General features: G+C 39.2%; 2 protein-coding genes across 4 annotated transcripts in view; both read right to left on the bottom strand.

Moving 5' to 3' along the window:
- PTPRB (protein tyrosine phosphatase receptor type B) overlaps positions 1-2,250 on the bottom strand; it is a 77,457-nt gene extending 75,207 nt beyond the window's left edge. For all 3 annotated transcript variants that reach the window (XR_005954950.1, XM_041465583.1, XM_041465585.1), the window contains exons 1-2: positions 2,163-2,250; positions 499-888 (exon numbers count right to left, since the gene is read on the bottom strand). Coding sequence is in view for 2 of the 3 variants with exons in the window: in XM_041465583.1 (XP_041321517.1) it covers positions 499-888; positions 2,163-2,217 (445 nt within the window). In the remaining variant the exon portion in view is untranslated. The remainder of the gene's footprint in view (positions 1-498; positions 889-2,162) is intronic.
- A 714-nt stretch (positions 2,251-2,964) lies between these two features.
- The window catches only part of PTPRR (protein tyrosine phosphatase receptor type R), a 125,321-nt gene continuing 110,015 nt past the window's right edge, over positions 2,965-18,270 (bottom strand). Inside the window, exons 10-13 of the mRNA XM_041465597.1 lie at positions 13,933-14,043; positions 12,602-12,759; positions 10,504-10,617; positions 2,965-4,178 (exon numbers count right to left, since the gene is read on the bottom strand). Coding sequence (XP_041321531.1) covers positions 4,085-4,178; positions 10,504-10,617; positions 12,602-12,759; positions 13,933-14,043 — 477 coding nt within the window. The 3' untranslated portion in view covers positions 2,965-4,084. The remainder of the gene's footprint in view (positions 4,179-10,503; positions 10,618-12,601; positions 12,760-13,932; positions 14,044-18,270) is intronic.

Below are 18,270 nucleotides of genomic sequence, written 5' to 3' on the forward strand. Positions count from 1 at the left end.
ATGCATTTAGGTTAATCAGAGAAATACTTGTGCATGTGTTTGATTTTCAGATGTTTTCTTGCTCTTGACAGATTGAATCCGTATTTGTATGATAAAATGAATGGAGATATGTATGATAAAATGAATGGGGAGGAGAACTTCTTTTCATCCACATTTTTGAAAAGTACTAGGAGTCAGTACCCATAGTTTAGAAATGGAAAAAGGAAATGACACAATAATAGTGAGCTGAGGTTACATATAAGCACATTGATCCAAAGATTGGGAGTAGACAAAAGCAGAGACCTCCTGAAAATATAAAGTGGATTAAAAACTCCACCAATTGTGAGAAAGACAGCACTCCTCTCAGCTGTTCTTTGATAGTTCTCAAAATGCTTTTCAACTGTGAAAAACATTCTTCTGTATGAACAAAATATCATGATTTTTCACATTTGAGTTAGCATAACAGAGACATTTTTGTAACCAAAACTCCCAGGATATTTTCTTGAAGGAATAACTCACCTTGCTTTGAGCACAGATTTACATAAACAGGTTTTCCCGTCTCGCTGGCTTTTAGCTGCATCCATGTATGAAGGTACTTTTTACTCCGCTTGGCCATTACCTTCTGACCTTGTTTTGTGAGGAAAAGGGAGCTGTTGGCCACCTTCAGGAGCCCATCCTCGTGGCAATTCCACCTGACTGCCTGGGGACAGTCGACGGTGATGCTGCGAGATGACAGAGCAGAGCGTGTAGAGATGCTCAGGCACTGGGCAGACTTCACATGCAGAAGCCTGTCATCTGCCATCCACTGCCATTTCTGGTTCAGGTCGGTCATATTGCACTTTTCCATAATGACTCCTCTCTTTTCTGAAAGACACTGCTGTTTCTGGACATGAATAATCAGAAACCCTTCTGGAAAAGGAAAATCCCAGAAAAATATGATTTGTTACACATTTACTTGATGAAAAGCAAATTCTCTATGATTTAAAATACATCAGCAAACAAATCTCTATTCCCACTTTCTGTGTGTTGAACTTTTCATGAAATTTCCCATAAGTTGAACCTATTTAAAAAAAACCCTCCAAATACCACACCCACGTGATGCATGTGCTGGTAATGTAAATAATGAAAATGCAAAACCCCAAGCTATTGTGGCAAGGTTATCTTGACCTTCTTTATATATAAAAATAAGAAAAAATTAAACTGGATATAAAAGAAATCCAAGAACTATTAAATTCAAACACCATTTCCTCATTTCCCCTGCTGGAAAGCAAACAGAGATCTACATGAGTTCTCAGTCTCTGTTTCACTTTTACAACACAGACTTTTAAAAATATAATTTACTGCCTAAAAGCTGTTTTAATAAAATTCATGTTTCTGAGGGAAACATATAGGAGGATATTCACAAATTGATGTGTCTTTCAATGCCTGTGTTACAGGAATGGAGGTTCTTTACTGATAGGAAGCACGTCTGTTTTACTGGATTTATTCCAAAGTCTCTAGCTGTTAGCTTTGTGACCATTCCAATTCACATAAGATTAGCCCTCTGTGTCACCACACTTAAAGATCAACACCAGCTACTCAAATGAAGAAAATTACAGTGCATTAATCAAAACCCCACAAAGCTACCAATGCAAAATGCATACTTGTTACAGAACACAGAACTGGATATTTCAAATGCGGCCTCCCTGCCATATTGTGTTTAGGTTGTTTTTTGTTTTTAATCTCAGTTACTCAAACATTTCCAGCCCCATTAGTTACAAAGTGCTAAACCAAATGTGTGTTTATTTCCCTCAATTTATGTTGTCATTCCCCGATTTTTACAGACCTGGGAATTTTCTAACTAAGCATTACAGAAAGTTCTTGTCTCTGAAGTTTAATAAAGTATGAATAAAAGATAGGAATCTCCTGTCTGAAGCATTTGTCCCAAAACCTCAGCTCCTGGATTGTCTACCAGGAGATCGTCTTAAAAAAAGATGTATCTCCAGCATAGAAGAAGGCAGTTTATTTTCCTTTGGAAAGGAATCTAAACAGAATGGGCTGTGTTGGCCCTGCCCCTCATTCCTCTGGTATGAAGCCCAGAGAAGAGGTGACTCGGATTTTGTAAGTCACCGGCTGTGCCGGAGGGGTCTGCTCAGTGGCAGAAAGAGCAATTCAGCAGAGGGGAAGTGGAGAGAGACACTTACCTGAGAATGTCAAGGCAAGACAGGTAGAAACCAGGACGTGAAATAAAGAATCCATTTTCCCTCTAGCAACTCCCCATGCTTCTCTTAAAAAAACCCACCTCAGATAAGTGAAGCGAAGGCTAGGAAGGAAATGTGCCTTCACGGGGGAAAAAGTCAGTGACGAGCACTTCCTTCTATTCAATTGTTTTGGGGGGTTTTACAGTACTTTGTCCTTTTAATATGATTCTTCAGTTTACTAGTTGGTTTATTTTGGAAAAATACAAGCAAAAGAGAAGTTTTCAAACACCTGGAAAATTAAAAGAGATTTTATTGAATCTCTTTAGACTAAAAGAAAGGGATCATACTTTTGTGTAATTTGTTGCATGTGAACTATTACAAATCTACAGGTCATCTGGATGGTGCTGACTAAGTATATTCTATATTATCCAGGGAAAAACATGTATTTTTTGTAACTATACACCATCAAGCAAAAGCTCAATATATTTCTAACTTCACAAGTTCTAAAAGCCAAGTGGAGGGTGGGGAGGAAGGGGAAGAGGAGGAGGCAAAGCTCTGGCATCTGTACCAGGTCTTACAGAAACTCCCCCTGAGGAATCAAGAGATGCTGGGTTTGCCTTCCCATCAGGTGGTGCACCTTGCTGCACATCAGCTGGGGATTGCCTGTGCCCTCTGGACTGGTTCCCAAGTGGTCTGAAGCCGTGGTGGAAGCTGACCAAATTGTGCTGGGCCAAGCCTGTTCGTAGGGGTACAAGAGTGTGTGTGCATTAACTACTCTAAGCAAGAACAGAGACTTCAGTTAATATTTTATATTAAGGGTAATTTATTAGCAGTATGAAGCGAAGTCAACATCACTGCATTAAAAACTCATTACACCCTGTAAACAGACCTCCCAGTGCTGTAAGCCATAATGCCAACTTCGCATCTCTTAAAAACAAACTTTTACTGAGCAATAAAGGAAACAGTCATAGCAGCATTTTCTTTCTTGTATAACCTGTCATGGAAGAGTCCGTATCACTAGAGGCATCTATCTCTTACTGAAAGAAATAGAGCAGATAAACAACATATGCAAAAATTTCTGTATTAATAAAAGACAGACAAATATTTAAAATCCTTACCATTTAATATATGCTACAAAGTTTCTTTTAAAAGTAGAATGACTTACACAATTTACAAATACACCGGATTCAGGTCTGTAGCAGAAGCATGTTCTAAGACAATCAACAGTTTAGGGTAAATACATACACACTGAATAACAGACATTGTGCTCTGCAACTGCTCTGTAAGACCTACAGTAAGTACACATTTAATAGTTAATAGGATGAAGAACATATATTTCCATATAAAATATTAACTGCTTTTGAATATTTTCAAAAACAAGATTTTAAAATTTTTTTATTATCTCCTTTTTTTAATCCATAGTTGAACACTTGCAATTTTAGCAGCAAGAATATTATGTGGCCAAGAAACAAGCTCACCACATAATCAGTAATAGCACTTTACAGTACATTTGACAGTCCATTCACAAGACAGTTTGCAAACGTCAAAGCTTTTTTACACTTGTTAAACATTTCTTCTGTAGAAGTCCCAATGTCCATCTGACTGCAGCAGTAGCACATACATACATTCCATATGGCAGATATCAGCATTACAGAATTAAACCCACCTTTAGATACACACACAAAATCCATGTGTAGTTTCAGTACAGTGCCTTCTTTATAAATCATTTTTGGGAAGCTCGCAATACATTCATACATAGTAAGGGTCCAGCAATCTCTGTACTTTTGCCAAACCGTCCATAATCCTTTTAGAAGTTGGCCTCAAAGCCGTCTTTCCCACTGCAGTAAACTCCTTGAAGAAGCTGCTGGTAGGTAATGAAACAAATTACCTCAAGAGACTGACATTTGGTTTTACCCTCCTCGGCTTCACTGGACAGCTTCTGCAGAAAGTCTGCTTTCATACAGACTCAGTGCGTGGTGCACAAATTCATACTGCTCGCTGGTCTGAACCATTCCACCCCTGGAAAGGAAACAAACTGCACTGAAATCTTATTTCTTAAGACTGAAACACCCTCCAGCTCCTGCCAGCCCCATGACCACCAGATGACACAAGCCCTTTTCTCAGTTTTTGATTTACAGTTTGCTTGAGTAAGTGGGAGATATTTGTCAGAGTGGAATTACTTTCTTCACAGCGTATGCCATCCAGCACATGTCCAACATGAAGAATTCCCAGTTCCATCAGAGTAAGAATTAGAGAAGAAAACATCTGGCATCTACAGTGTTAAAACCTACATTTCAAATTCAGTATATTCAAAGAGAATTTTGCTCAATCACTTGGGCAAGGAAGGCCAGATACATGGATGCAGCACTACCATTGATGGAGCAAGGAAGTATACAGAATCTGGCCTTTCATTTTTGTCTTTTACTAAAAATGTAACCTTCTGTGACCTGCAGATGGCCTGTGCAGAGAACAGCTCTTCCTGTCCTCTTTCTAACGCCTACAATGCATCCTGTCCGAACAGTCACCACCTACAAAATTTTACAGCGGTGAATCATTTCACCACCAACAATGCAAAAGAGTTTAACCTAACCATAAAAAGAACTAGTTGCAGCCAGCTTGGATTAAACGCCTACTTTTTATACATTCACCTGATTAACAATCAGTTTTTCAGGTCTAAGTATGAGGATCAAGTCCCACATCTCCAGTACTGGTTACAGTGTGATAGGAAGGGGATGTCCTACAGGAGGTAGGTGTCATAGGAGTGTTACCATTTAGCTCTGAAATTAAACTGAGCCTCCTTCTGTCAATACTGAGGTACTCGAGACTCCATGAGGTCTCCCTCCTCATGGAGCAAGTCCTCAAGTTTACTTTATACCACTTCTATTATCTCATCTGCCAGGGTATTCAAAGCTATCTACTCTTTAAAAGTCCTTGGTTCATCCTCAGTGTACCCTGGAGCAACTAGTTACCTTTGGGATGATGAAAGACCAAACGGCCTTAGTGAGAATGAAGACATTGAGATATGTGTCACATCTGCCTTCAGTTAGATCTTCATTGAAACATTTAAATTTACGAGGTATTTGGATCCAGAGCACTGTTGGAACCAGATATCTTACAGGAGCAGGTCTGAAAATCTCATGAGATCCCTAACAACAAATATAGTACTGATGTACCAAGTTATTTGAAAAATGGTAATACTTCCTCAACAAGTATTGTCCTTCAGTATTAGAGAAGGTTATCTACAACCACAAGGTCCTTTTATTTTCTTCAGTGCTTCTGGATGGCTAAATGGCTATGGCAGGAAAATAATAATTAAAATAGGATGTACTTCTTTAAGCAAGTGACCAGCGGTCTGTGAGCTCAGGAAAAGACAGAACACCTTTTAGTGAGCCACATGGCTATTATGATATGCTATTCCTAGGAAAAAAATCATAGGCCCTTAAATGGTCCCATCCAGCCCAAAATGGAGCACTGGTAGTTTTGCCAACAAAGACATCCACAAATTCATAACTCTTGGCTGCCTTTTGCCTTCAGCTGCTTTCCTCTGTGCTTGTCCCCTGCCTGGAGATGCAGTGAGATATGAAAGGTGATGGGGAGGGCTTTGCTCTGGTCCTCTGTGCTGCCTAGTCTCCTTCCTTCCTCCTTGCTGCGGCATCCTGCTCTGCCCACGCAACCCCTTCCCAAACAGCTTCCCTCCCAGCCTTCCTCATCAAAGTTCCCCCAAGATGTTCTCTAAGGGAGTGCACTTCCCAGGTTAGATCTGCTGTATAAAGGGGTGGGGGAAGGGAACATATCCAAGAAGAAGGACTTAGCAGAAAGGGCAGGTTAAAACAATTTTGGCTGCACTAAGCTGTTTGTGGTGGTGATCCTTGCTCCTTCCTCTTCAATGCTGAAGCAATATAAAGAACTCCCAGGAAAGCGTGTGTAAGACTGTGGGGGCTGAGCCCAACACCACGGCATCTGCCTTGTGTTAGCAAGCACAATTCAGAGGTTATGATGCTTCTGAACCTTGTATGGGCAAACAGTCCACATCTCTGTCAGCTTAAAGGCATGTGAGTCTTATTCAGAGGTTTAGACAACTTAGCCTTGTCAGTGCCATTATACATGGGATTTATTGAGCTATAGTACCACAAAATGGTTTGGATTGGTAGGGACCTTAAAGACTACCTAGTTCCAAACCCCCTTTCATAGGCAGGGATACCTTCCCCTAATATGAGGTTGCTCAGAGCCCCATCCAACCTGGCTCTAAACACTTCTAGGGATGGGAAAGTAAAGAATTTCTTCCTAATATCTAATCTGAACTTACTCTCTCTAAATTTGAAGTCATTAGTTCTTGTCCTGTCATTACAGACCAGTAGAAAGGCTTTTTCCGTCTTTCTTATAAGCCCCCTTTCATATTGAAATGCAGCAAAAATATGTGCCCAGATCCCTCTCCAGGATGAACAGCCCCACCTCTCTCAGACTTTCTTCAAAGGAGAGGTGTTCTGTCCCTCTGACTATTTTCATGTCCCTTCTCTGGATCCACTGTAGCAGGCCCATGTCTTTTTTGTCCTGGGGAGCGCAGAGGTGGATGCAGCACTCCAGGTGAGGTCTCACCAGAGCAGAGCAGAGGGGCAGAATCCCCTCCCTGGCCCTGCTGGCCATGCTGCTTTAGATGCAGCCCAAGATACACTTGCCTTTCTGGGCTGTAAGTGCACACTGCCAGCTCACGTCCAATTTTTCATCTGTCAATATCCCAAGTCCTTCTTACCGTCGTTCTTATGCAAGGCTCACATTTAATAGCAGGGAATTATCTGTGATCCCAAGACACTGGTTTGTGGAAATGTCTGTGTGGAAGAGCGTTTCAGGAGGAAATTTGCTCAAGGAGGGAGGTTTCCTCCCCTGTGTCCCTAGTGCCTAGAAGGGATGTAGCCACAGCTACAGCACCTGTGGGTGTGCAGCCTTTGTCTATTTGCTAGCCTGCACTGCCAGCTGCTCTGTGAGCTGCTGGGCTCTCTGCTTCTTTGAGACTCTTTGGGCTGGTGCTTGGAAGAAACCGAGCCTGGTATCCTGAGGGCTCAGGGACTGTCACTATCTTTGCTCGGGTAGCAGTGAATGCATAAAAGGTACTTTACCCTGCCTTCTGGCTTGCTGCTTGTGCAGCTGCATGCGGTCTGCTCCAGAATGAATGTGATGCAGGGTTTGGGATTATTTTTTTTTAACCTGAGGCCATTAGTCAAAACACTTAAACAATGAATTGACGCACACTGGAAACTCTTTTCATCCTGTCTGAGGAGCCAAGAGCAAAGTTATCGGATGTCATTCCAAGAATGTGCCTTTAAGGTTAAGAATGTGCAAAGTTTCTCGATGTCACAGTAAGTCTTGAAGATGCCTCACATCAAACATTTCCTGTTTCTGTTGCAAAATATAAAAAATGAACTGGGAAAAAAAGCAAGCTGAGCAGACCTGTGGGTCTGTCTTTTTACAAATTCACGCAGACCATGGCTGTATTTACATACTGGGCCAATATTTTGAGTGGATTGTCCATTTTCTCATATCAGCTCAGCACTGATGATTACTGTCAGATCCATTCACCCCTTAACTTACATTAAACAGCTAAGAAGGAAGTGGTATCTGGACATACCCTACCTAGGAACAGCTCTGTCCTGTCTCAAACCCTGTTGCAGTGCTTATTTAAAACTGTTTCCACGGAGGTTACATGGGCCATTAATTAAACTATTTTCCAGCATAACTTTTTACCACCATATGCAATTTTTCTGGATGCTTGTTTGGTTTGCATTGAACATGCTGGGCAATAGGAATGTTTTGGTAAGTCACTTCAACACTACTTGTGAGGCCCTCAAGTCTGCTCTTTTCTTTTTTCCTATTGCTTGATTCACTTTGGTAGAAATGTGGTCATGGACCCATGTGATAAAAACTCTACATAAGAGTGGACATCCCTGAGTGTGTTCATTCCAGTAGTAACTTGTGTTTGGAAGATGCAGCTCTGAGTGGCCAGGAACCTAGTGGAGATAGGATACCAGGAACAAAATACTCAGTGTACATCCTAGCCAGGTTGCTGGATCCCAGGTGGTCAGATAAAACCATCCTATTCTGCTAAACTCTCTTTTTTCTTTTCTTTTCTTTTTTTTTTTTTTTTTTGAGTGCAATTTGATGCACAAAGAAAAAACTGCTGGCCAGCCCCAGCACTGATCCTGCTCTGCTCACGGCTGTACCCCACTGCTAACGTTGGCTATGCTAGTAACTGCAGTGCAACACCACGACAGCCACAGCCAGCTCTTGCAGCCAGGTCTAGTGGGATTTAAGTTCATTTTGCCAGCTTCATGACATGTGTAATGACCCTGTCTCACACACCACCTGCCAACAACCACTGTGTCAGGACTGTGACAGCAGGGGAGGCCAGTCTCATTGAGCTCTGTCCATGTAACAGTGACTCTTGGCCACTTTATGGACCCATGATCTGACAGGGCTGGCAGTGGCTACTGTAGTTTTAGGGGCTGCTAAGCTTTGCCTTAATAAAGTGAGATTCATTCTGCAATATGGCCAATTGTAAAAAAAAAAAAGCCAAGAAAAGAAAAGACAGGTTTTGGTTACTGACTTTTATCCAGAAAAATGTCTTCAAAAATTAAAGTAGAGACATAATCTTTGTCTCAGGCAATGCCTGAGTATATGAAGCAAGATCTCTGTAGTCTATACAACCTGAAACTTGAAAAAATGCAGAAATGTACAAATCACAATATTTAACAATTCTTCTAACAAGCTTTGTGTCATGGAAATTGCTGTTATGAATGTTTTATTTGGGTCAGATTTCCATTCTCTTTCCAAGTTTATCTAGAATACTAATATGTAAAAGAAAGTTCATTAGGCAGATCCATTCAATAAAATTGTGTTGTCAGTTAGTAATGCTGAAAATCTGGGTTGTTTTTTTATGTCTGAAATAGGGATATTAAAAGAGGCAGCTGAGACCAGAGTTTGCTTTCACTTCTATATAATGGATTGTAAAAGCAATGAGAAAAAGATTTTTTCATAATAGAAATACTAAAATGGGGAAGAACTCTTCAAACCTTTCTCAATAAGACAGATAGATATTCAGAAAAGAGGTTTGGAAATTTGCAGTTGGTAATTTAAAACAGAGTAAGCATTTTTCCCTCTGCTATTCCTTCTTATTTTGTTGCTGAGATTTTTAGGTCAATAACTCCCCTTGGAGAATTTTACACTCCAAGTGGCTCATGTCACCCTGTAAAGCTCATATTACAATGGCTAGTATGATGAAGCCATACGGGAGGGGAAGGCAGAGGAGATGATCCATAAACGCAGTAAACTACATGGATTCTGGTCTTTCTGCACTTCGTGGTTCCAGTACCTTTCAGAGATCTTCACAACATGAAAAATTCTATATTAACCCTTTGACCTAAGCTCTTTTTCAGCATTTGCACCCTATGTATTTTTTCCATTTAAAGAAGACACGCCTGTCAGAAGCAGTTAAGATTATATGGAGATTACATGACCTGTACCTACAGCAGAAGAGGAGACTCCTCTATTCTTGGTTCCTGTTTATTTACTTTATACAAAATCCTGTTTCTCCAAGCAGAATAAGAAAGAAAAGTACAACTCAACCAACAGTTTCCATTGTGCACAATACCCACATCCTCCTTTAAAACACAAATCCCTCTTCAGCCATGGTTTCACAAAACAAAGCACTCTGCAACAATGCTGGCTTACACTGCTCCTGCTCCCAAGCTGTGAATTCAGTCAGGGAATTGATCTGACTTCAGAAAAGTCTGGAACAAATGCCTTGGTATTTTCTTAGGCTGGGTAAATTTGCCAATTCAATTCAGAAGGACCCCCAGCACAGCTGAGGAAATAGCAACAGCACCAGATTTGTCTTTCTCCAGTGCTCAAAGAAGCTACATACTCAGTGAGCCTAGATTTCTTCATCAACCCAGGCTCCAAGAAAATCCCTTGTCTCCACATTGCCTCACGTCTCTTGTGTCCCAATGGCATGATGCAGACAGCAAGCAGAAAATTTTAGTGGAGGAAAAGAGAAGTGGAAAGTGCCTAGCAATTACAGGGTTGTCATTTCAGGGAAATTTCATTCAATGGAAGTTTCACCCAGAAAACAATATGATTCCTTATTCAGGACCTAAATACATATGTTACCTTGATTATTCAGTCAATGCAGACATAAAAGTCAGCAAAAGCAATGACAGCCATTTCATGTAAAGTAACATTCAACTGTGAAAATGTTTTCAGAATCATTACTGAATCATTACTGATCATTATCAAATCATTTTGGTAATGATTTCAGAATCGTTGATTGATTTGTGGTTCTTCTGGAACTCACCGATCCACTCGTAGCTGGCAGACAATGCTCAATGCATCTACAACTCCCTCTTCCTTTAACTGCTGACAACCAATGGCTGTGGCAATAAAACATCCAGTTCTTCCTATACCAGCACTGAAAAGAAGGCAAAATTTAATAGGGGAATGATGTTCACAGATCCAGGAGTTACATGGAAAACACTAAATAGCTATCTTGGAATTGCTAGAACACACAGTTCCTGGGTGCATGTCCAGCAAGGCTGACTTCTCAGCTCACTTTCATAGAGAGAAATGAAAGTGTGCACTGTTCCAGGAGTCCAGTTGTGGGCAATTGTGAGGCTTACATTTTTCCACATTGCACACAAGTGTATGGTAAGAAAATCAAATTTGATTAGCACTACGAAATCTGAGTATTCTCTGACCCAGTCCAAGCAAATGATGGAGATATGTACTGAAAAGGAGAAGAAACCAACCTAAAACCAAAATTCAATAGGGCTTTATGTTTAAAGTCCTCAAAGTATACAGGGATTCTGTTAACCATACCTCTAACCATGAAGGCAAAAAAGACCTAGACCCATGGTCATGAAGTTAACTCTCTCCTGTGATTCTGCAGGATGGTGCCATAGCTCCCCAGGTTTCCTTCATGCCTGCTGGGAAACAGCCATTTTGGCTTTTCTTTTATCTGAGGCCTCAACAGTTTTGAGGAACCTCTGCCCCACTCTGTTTCTTGCTTAAGTAATGTAGAATGCAGTGCACTTCATGGCTTTCATGCTGAATGGCAGAAAAATTGGTGGAAAATGTTAAAAAATTAATTTGGGGTCCAGGTCTTCACAGCCCTCTCACTCAGACAAAAAGGGAAGAAACTGTCTGACTGGGAAATGGAGTGTGAGATTTGTAGACCACAATGTAGTGAATGTATAGATAGCTGAGTTGTGACTGAAGAACTATGAATTTTAATCACAACTGGTATAATATCTTAAATCACAATTGAGATGATATCTCTCTTTAATCATTAATAAATTCCTGCCCATGCTTACAGACCTTACTGTCATATCACTCATCTCAGAAAGACATCCCATTCTTCTGAAGACTTTCATTACTGTACAAGAAAAAGGGCAATCTCAATAGCTATCCACAGATTTCTGCATTGTTAGGGAAACTACCATCCCTGATAAATACAGCTGCATAAAATTTGGGAAAGTTGCTTATTCATCACATTCTAGTTTTCAAAAATTATGGGTGGTTTTGGGTGGTTTCAAAAATTATGGGATCTGTCCTCCATTTCTCTAAATCTCCTAAATATGGAAGTGGAAAGAAGTTGTTCAAGACAAAAAGTTCTGATTTAATGTACTTCTAGGAAAAAGAAAGAAGTATTATCCCAACTGTAAGAGACATACCATCACTGTTATGAGACAAACCAAGTAAGAAAACACTGATTTTTTTTTAACTTTCTGTTTTGCTTCATCTACTTCTTTCCACCAATATAACAAATCCAGTGCTACTTCCTATTATTTAATTTGCAACATGGGGTAATGAATCAATATAAAGCAATAAAATATAATTAAACTAGACTTATTAGAAGGTCATTCTCTGGTGCATTATAATTTGTGTGAGTAAAGCTCTATTCTTGAGTACTGAATAACACTTTGCTCTTGAATAGCCAACCAACTGCTTTTGTGAAGATGTTCTCAATTGCAGTACTGTTTTGGTCTCCAAATTTGTACCTGATTCTTGCTCCTCAAAACTGACTTGCTTTGCAATATGCTTTGCCTACTGGTCATCAGGCACTGCATCTGAATTAGGTATGTAATCATGCAGCAAGACAAAAAAAGTAAGTAAATCATAAATAAGAAACAAAAGGAAAATAATTTTTCCAGCTGGTCTATCAAAAGCAGAGTTCATTAGCAAAAATAGAGAACAGTTCAGAAGCAATCTGCTAACAACATGGGAATTCTCTCCAAAACTCATATCCTCAAATATGAACTAAAAAAGTCACCTAACATGAAGAGGAACTGGGGAATTTTGCTTTTCCTCAAACACATCCTTTAGGAGGGCTATTTGATGCAATTTGGTGTCGTCTTGCCTTAGGCAGTCACTTAAGAGAAGGACTGGCTAATTACCTGCAGTGCACAACGACAGGCCCTCTGCCCAGGGATTCCAGCCTGTCCTCTTCCACGTCCAGCATGAGCTGCAGCAGGGGCTGAGCGCTGTCGGGGGTTTTGTGGTCTGGCCAGGACGTGTACCAGTAGTGCTTCACACTGCGGGACTGACTTCCTTGCTGGAAATAACACCGAGATTCTATATGAACAGTTGTCTTCTTTTTATTTCTTACAGTGTATGGTAAAAAGACAGTAAAAATGTTAAGAGAGATTAAACAATTTTTGATATTAGACTTGGAGGATGTAACTGTGGATGGAACTGATGTGCTTCCAGACACCCAATTATAAGAAGCGTTTGTGTACCTGAAAACTTGGCTGTTTTTCCAGCTGTGTAAGGTCTGCTTTCTGACTACTCACTTTTCCAGCTGTGAAAATTCTGTTCATCTGAATACTGACTTCATGACTGTATTGTCAGTTGGGAATTGTCAGACATCTGTGTTATATCAGCAACAACATCTAGAGAGAATAGCTTGATGTGGGCTTCTGAATTTCTAAATTATCATGTATTTCTACCTTTTAAGGTCATTATAAGCTGCTGATACTAAAATTACAAGGGTATTGAAGTTAAAGATGCAGAACTGCCCTTCTAGATTAACAGGATATCCCAATTTGTTCAGTTATTCTCTCCAAAAGAGTCTGCTACCACTTACTTCAACAAGGGGCTAAATATAGACTAGGGTAATTTGTACTGGATGATATGATTTCTGCTCAGTTCTCAATGCTGGGGCTGAAACATTAAACACATTTTCCTAATATATTATTTATTGTAATGCTCTGTCAGGAGTAGCAGGTCAATCTGAGAGCATGAGAGTGTAATAGGGGAGTTTACTCAGAAGAGGGGCATCTGTCTTATTTCACACAATTAGTGTTTAGTGAGAACCAGGAAAGCATGAAGGTTTCTTTATATACTTCTTTTTAGCTTCTCAGATAGGTTATAGTTGCACTCAGCACAAAAGATGAGCAGCATATCTTTTTTTAGAACAATGCTATGCTAGTTCTGTCATTAACTAAAATCCCTTTACTTTGCCTTGACAATGCTAAAAGGGCCCCAAAACAAATGCAATTCAAGAAAATGAAACTTGCACTCATTTTTGAAGCCTTTTCTATTGCCAGAGTCATACAAACTGGCAATACAATAAGTATTCCAGTACTTTGGTCTCAACCCTACCTTGCAGCTTCATAGCCCCTCCTGCAAAAATTTATATCCTTTAAAAAAGCCGACACTTTACCTTCATTTAACAATAAAGAAAAGAGAGCATTGTGAATGACACTTCTCAGATGCAAATTATTACCTTTATTGTAAGCTGACGGACAGTGTAGTTTTTGCATTCTTGCACACTGTTAACAAGGACTTCAACCTTCCCATAGATTCCTCTTTTTTCTGGCCAATAAAGCACACATTTCTGGAAAGCAAGCATCAGCGTCATCAACAAACTGAATCCTGGAGCCATATTAATATCTAATTTTTATACATAATGTATTTGTCTGCAAAATTCAGATGAATTTAACTGAAGTGCTATTCATGTCAGAAGTATTCCTAGATAAGATTGTTTCCAGAGTTTTTACTGAATGACCTAGGCCTGGTTTTCAGGATCTGAGTTTTACAGTATAGATCTCTTCCACAGAACAATTTGCACAGGTGTTTTTATTCTTAAAAGCTCAGTGAAGTTCAGTTACAGGAATTATTTTCCACATTGAAAATTAAAGAGTTTTTTTTTTTTTTCCTAGAAAATTCTAAAATTCAACTTTTGAAGTTTTCAAAATGGTTTTCAAAAGTTTTCAAAGTCTTTCCAAGTGGGATTTCCTTCTGAGCAGGAGATTCAGAATTTGTCTTCTTCTCACAAGACTTTCTATCCCATTTACTCTCCTGGGCCCTGATACAAGAAAGCATGTAAATATGTCTTGAGATCTTACTAAACTCAATTTGACTTAATGTGCATGTTAAAGTATTTTGAAGAACCTGAGCTGTTTTACTATATAACTTTCTGTAAATTAGTGTTTAAAAAATTCTTCAGTCTTGCTAGAGCTACACAAATTTTTATGCAGAATTCTCAATGAATCAATAGTTTTACACTATTTCAGCAATTTATCTGACAAACTTCTATAAAAAGGAGATGAAGAAATGGTATTTACAAGGCAAATGATTTTATTTTCTCCTTGCAATAGTTTGCTTATATGCTTCAGTATTCATTTCAATTAGAGTATCTCACAGGCTATATGAAAACAAATATCTCTGTTGTATAAATACCTCTCTAGAAATGGATGCTTATTCCCTTAAGAATGTAAGGTGCTTGATAGCCACATTTTCTGAAAGAATGCTGCCCAGTCCAACTCATTCATTAAATAAAAAGACTCCCCAACATTTAAAGGAAACCTTCTATTTTAATATTGAATACACAGGTATAAAAACCCAACCAATCAACCAAATAAACAAACAAAGAAAAAACCCCAAAACCCAAAGAGAACAGTTCTACAATAGTAGGAATCCCAGAAAGACCTTGTTTGTATTTCCTCACAAACTCTTGCTGAAGCAACTGGTATACATGTAGATAGACAGTAGACTACATTATGCAGCAAAATGAAAAAATGCCTTTAATATAATTAATTGCCATAAAGCATAACTTCCAGTAAATACTGCTAAAAACTATCCAGAAAAACAATCAGTGGAATGCAAGGCTTTACCACCAGGTGTGATATTTAAGTTGCTACTTGATAACCCAATAGTGGATTGAACTAAATCACCTCAGTTGTATAAATGCTTTTCTAAAAATAGATGCTCATTACCTTAATAGTGTAAGGTGTGTGAAAGCCACATTTCCTGAAATAATGCTGGCCATTCTGACTGGCTTCGTGCAAATCCTGTCTTTTGCAGAACTACTCGAACATCCTAAATTTGCTGTCTCCCCGAAGAGATCGAGAATGGCAATAAAATACTCAGAAATTTGTATGAAAAAGAGTGTTCACAAGTTCCACAGTCTACCCATGTGACACATATAGTTACTATCATCTGCCAGATCTGCAGTTCATGCCCCTCCCTGGGAGTGTAGTTTTCAGTGCTAATATGGGAAAAAGAAAAGTCTAAATACACAATTGTGCCCTGACAATCAACAATAGTTGAGTAAACTCCTGAGACTTCTTGATAAATGTGAGCATGCAATGCTCACTACAAAACCTTCAGGCACTCCAGAGGAGTGTTTTTCTTGACTCTTTCCCAGAACTGGAATTGGCAACTTGTGCTGGGTGGACAATGAAATGTGGCTGTTCATTAAAATAACTTTCATTCAACAGTCTATCTACATTTAGTGAGATACAATGGATTATTTTTAACACTGTTGCTGTGCATCCTTTAAAAATACTGTTTGTTGCTGCTTTAAAAATAGCCTTGAAAATACAGGTGGGATAAGCTGATGCAAGCACTTCTAAGGAGTATGGAATTAAAATGTTTTTGAAAGTTAACTGAAAAAAGGGAAAAAAGATGGTGGTAGGAGTGATAAAGTTATCAGATATACAGAAAAGAATATACAAAATCTCAGGACCATAATAAAAAAAAAAAAGTAAATTGCCTCAAGCTGTTACTTGTATGTAAAAGAAAATTCTTCTCTGGTAGGTACATTTTAAACCCGTTCAAACATCTGATACAGTGGATGAAGAGTCTGGTGACCAGCCTCATGTGTGCAAGCAGTAAAAAAACTCACTGCACACAGTATTTATCAGAAACAACCAAACATGGCCCCTCCCCACCCCCAACTAAACATTCCCTGACAAACAGGAAGTTTTTACAAGAAACACTCTCTCACATGACTTTTAATTGATTTCAGCCTTTGTCCTTCCCCCCGTGACAGGGCTGCAGGCTTGAGCTTCCTTCCATTCCCTCTCCTGTCTCCTGGCATGCCCTATCCCATGCCCACTGGGTGCCCAGCTTCATGGGACTGCTCCTGAGGTGGATCTCCATAAATGAGTGGGATCTGGCCCTGCCATGGTCTGGGGCTGGCATCTGTGATTTATCACAGTTAGTGCTTTCAACTTGCCAGAGCTGCATCTACTGGAGCCTGGTCCCCAGCTCTGCCAAATGGAGAAAGGCTATCCCATGTGACATGGTGTTTACTGCCTTTGCATTCTCTGGATTTGGACCCTGAACAAAATAAGTTTAAAAATTCTCAAATATTTGGGCAGTTGCTTAACTACAACTCTGCTTCGGGGGTATTTCTCCTTATAGCTGTGCCTATACATTTACACATTAAAGGTCCCAATAACACAACAGTAAAGAATAATAGCAAAGCTTCAATTCCAGAATCCTTTTTTACTCCTGCCCTCTATTTAATGTCACTACTAACTCAAGGAGGAGAGGTACACTTTAAGAGGGCTTGCAGGATTTGCCTTCATATACTGAAATCCTCACAGTTAGCACCAGATCTTCCTAAGTTCTTCCAAAACCTATATATGGTACCAATACTCAACTTAACTAATAAGTAATCTTCAAAGAGGCTTATGTTAAGTCTGTAAAAGGTAGGATTTCTGAATTCCAAAATCTACTTGGCTGTACATATATAAGGGCAGACCATATACAGACCAACTGGGAAAAAATGTTACATGAAATATGGCATGAGCTTTAAACAGTGAGTTAACAAGATTGTCCTAGATAATTACTAGATTATCTAATTACTAACAAGATTTGCCTTATCTGAGTAATCTGATGCATCAGGCAGTATTAGTTCTCTCTTCTTGCAGAATGCTGTACAAGATTCTTTACTTACACTTCCCAAAATATGTTTCCTGTTTAACAAGTAATGTTGCTAGTGAGTTTTGAAGGCAGAATAAATGCTTATTATTGATGTAGTACATAGCTCAAGGACAAAAATCAGCTGATACAACAGAAGTCTATATATTTCTCTATGAAATAATAGATATATATATGTCTGTGACATTCTTACATCCCATGTATTTATTTAAATTCCACTGCTCAGTTGTTCTGACTAAACTCAGTAATATATGAAAATTGTATGTGCCTTGTATGTTTGGAGGATTGTGTCCTAGAATATTAGCACAGAATTAGAGACGGTCACCTTCAGTTAGTGATTTATCTCACTCTCTCAAAGTGGGATGGATCATCCTCTGGAGGTGACTACTGCTTTTTGACCACAAAGGGTGCCTACATCACTAGATGAGATGTGGTTTTCCTCACACTAACTCCAAAATCATGGCCTAGTTTCCAAGTTTCTCACCAGTTATTCAGGCAGAAGCTCCTTTGCTGTGGACTCTCCTTGCACAGGTAGATTTTCAATTTGTTCAAACATTCTGCAGTTTTGAGAACAGGTTTTACAAATTCTGCATGTTTCCTTTGTACAGCTGAAATAAATATTTTTCTTAGCACTCTGCACTCATCTCTTTACCCATCTTGCAGAAACCCATACTTACCACAGCAAGTCTAAACCATTTTTTCATCTGATACATGGAAGTAACCCTATAGTAACCTTTATACATCATAATTTCACACAATTTCCATTGCTAATGCAAATTTGTTACATCAATATCTTGAACTAGAACACTAATGTCCCAAATAATTTTTTATGCAAAATAAATTAATTTATTGTTGAGATTAAGGTTTTTCATGTGTCTCTCATTTGAGAGCT

This window comes from Pyrgilauda ruficollis, unplaced genomic scaffold, assembly GCF_017590135.1.
Source record: "Pyrgilauda ruficollis isolate IOZ18807 unplaced genomic scaffold, ASM1759013v1 scaffold19, whole genome shotgun sequence".
In the NCBI taxonomy this organism is placed as follows: Eukaryota; Metazoa; Chordata; class Aves; order Passeriformes; family Passeridae; genus Pyrgilauda; species Pyrgilauda ruficollis.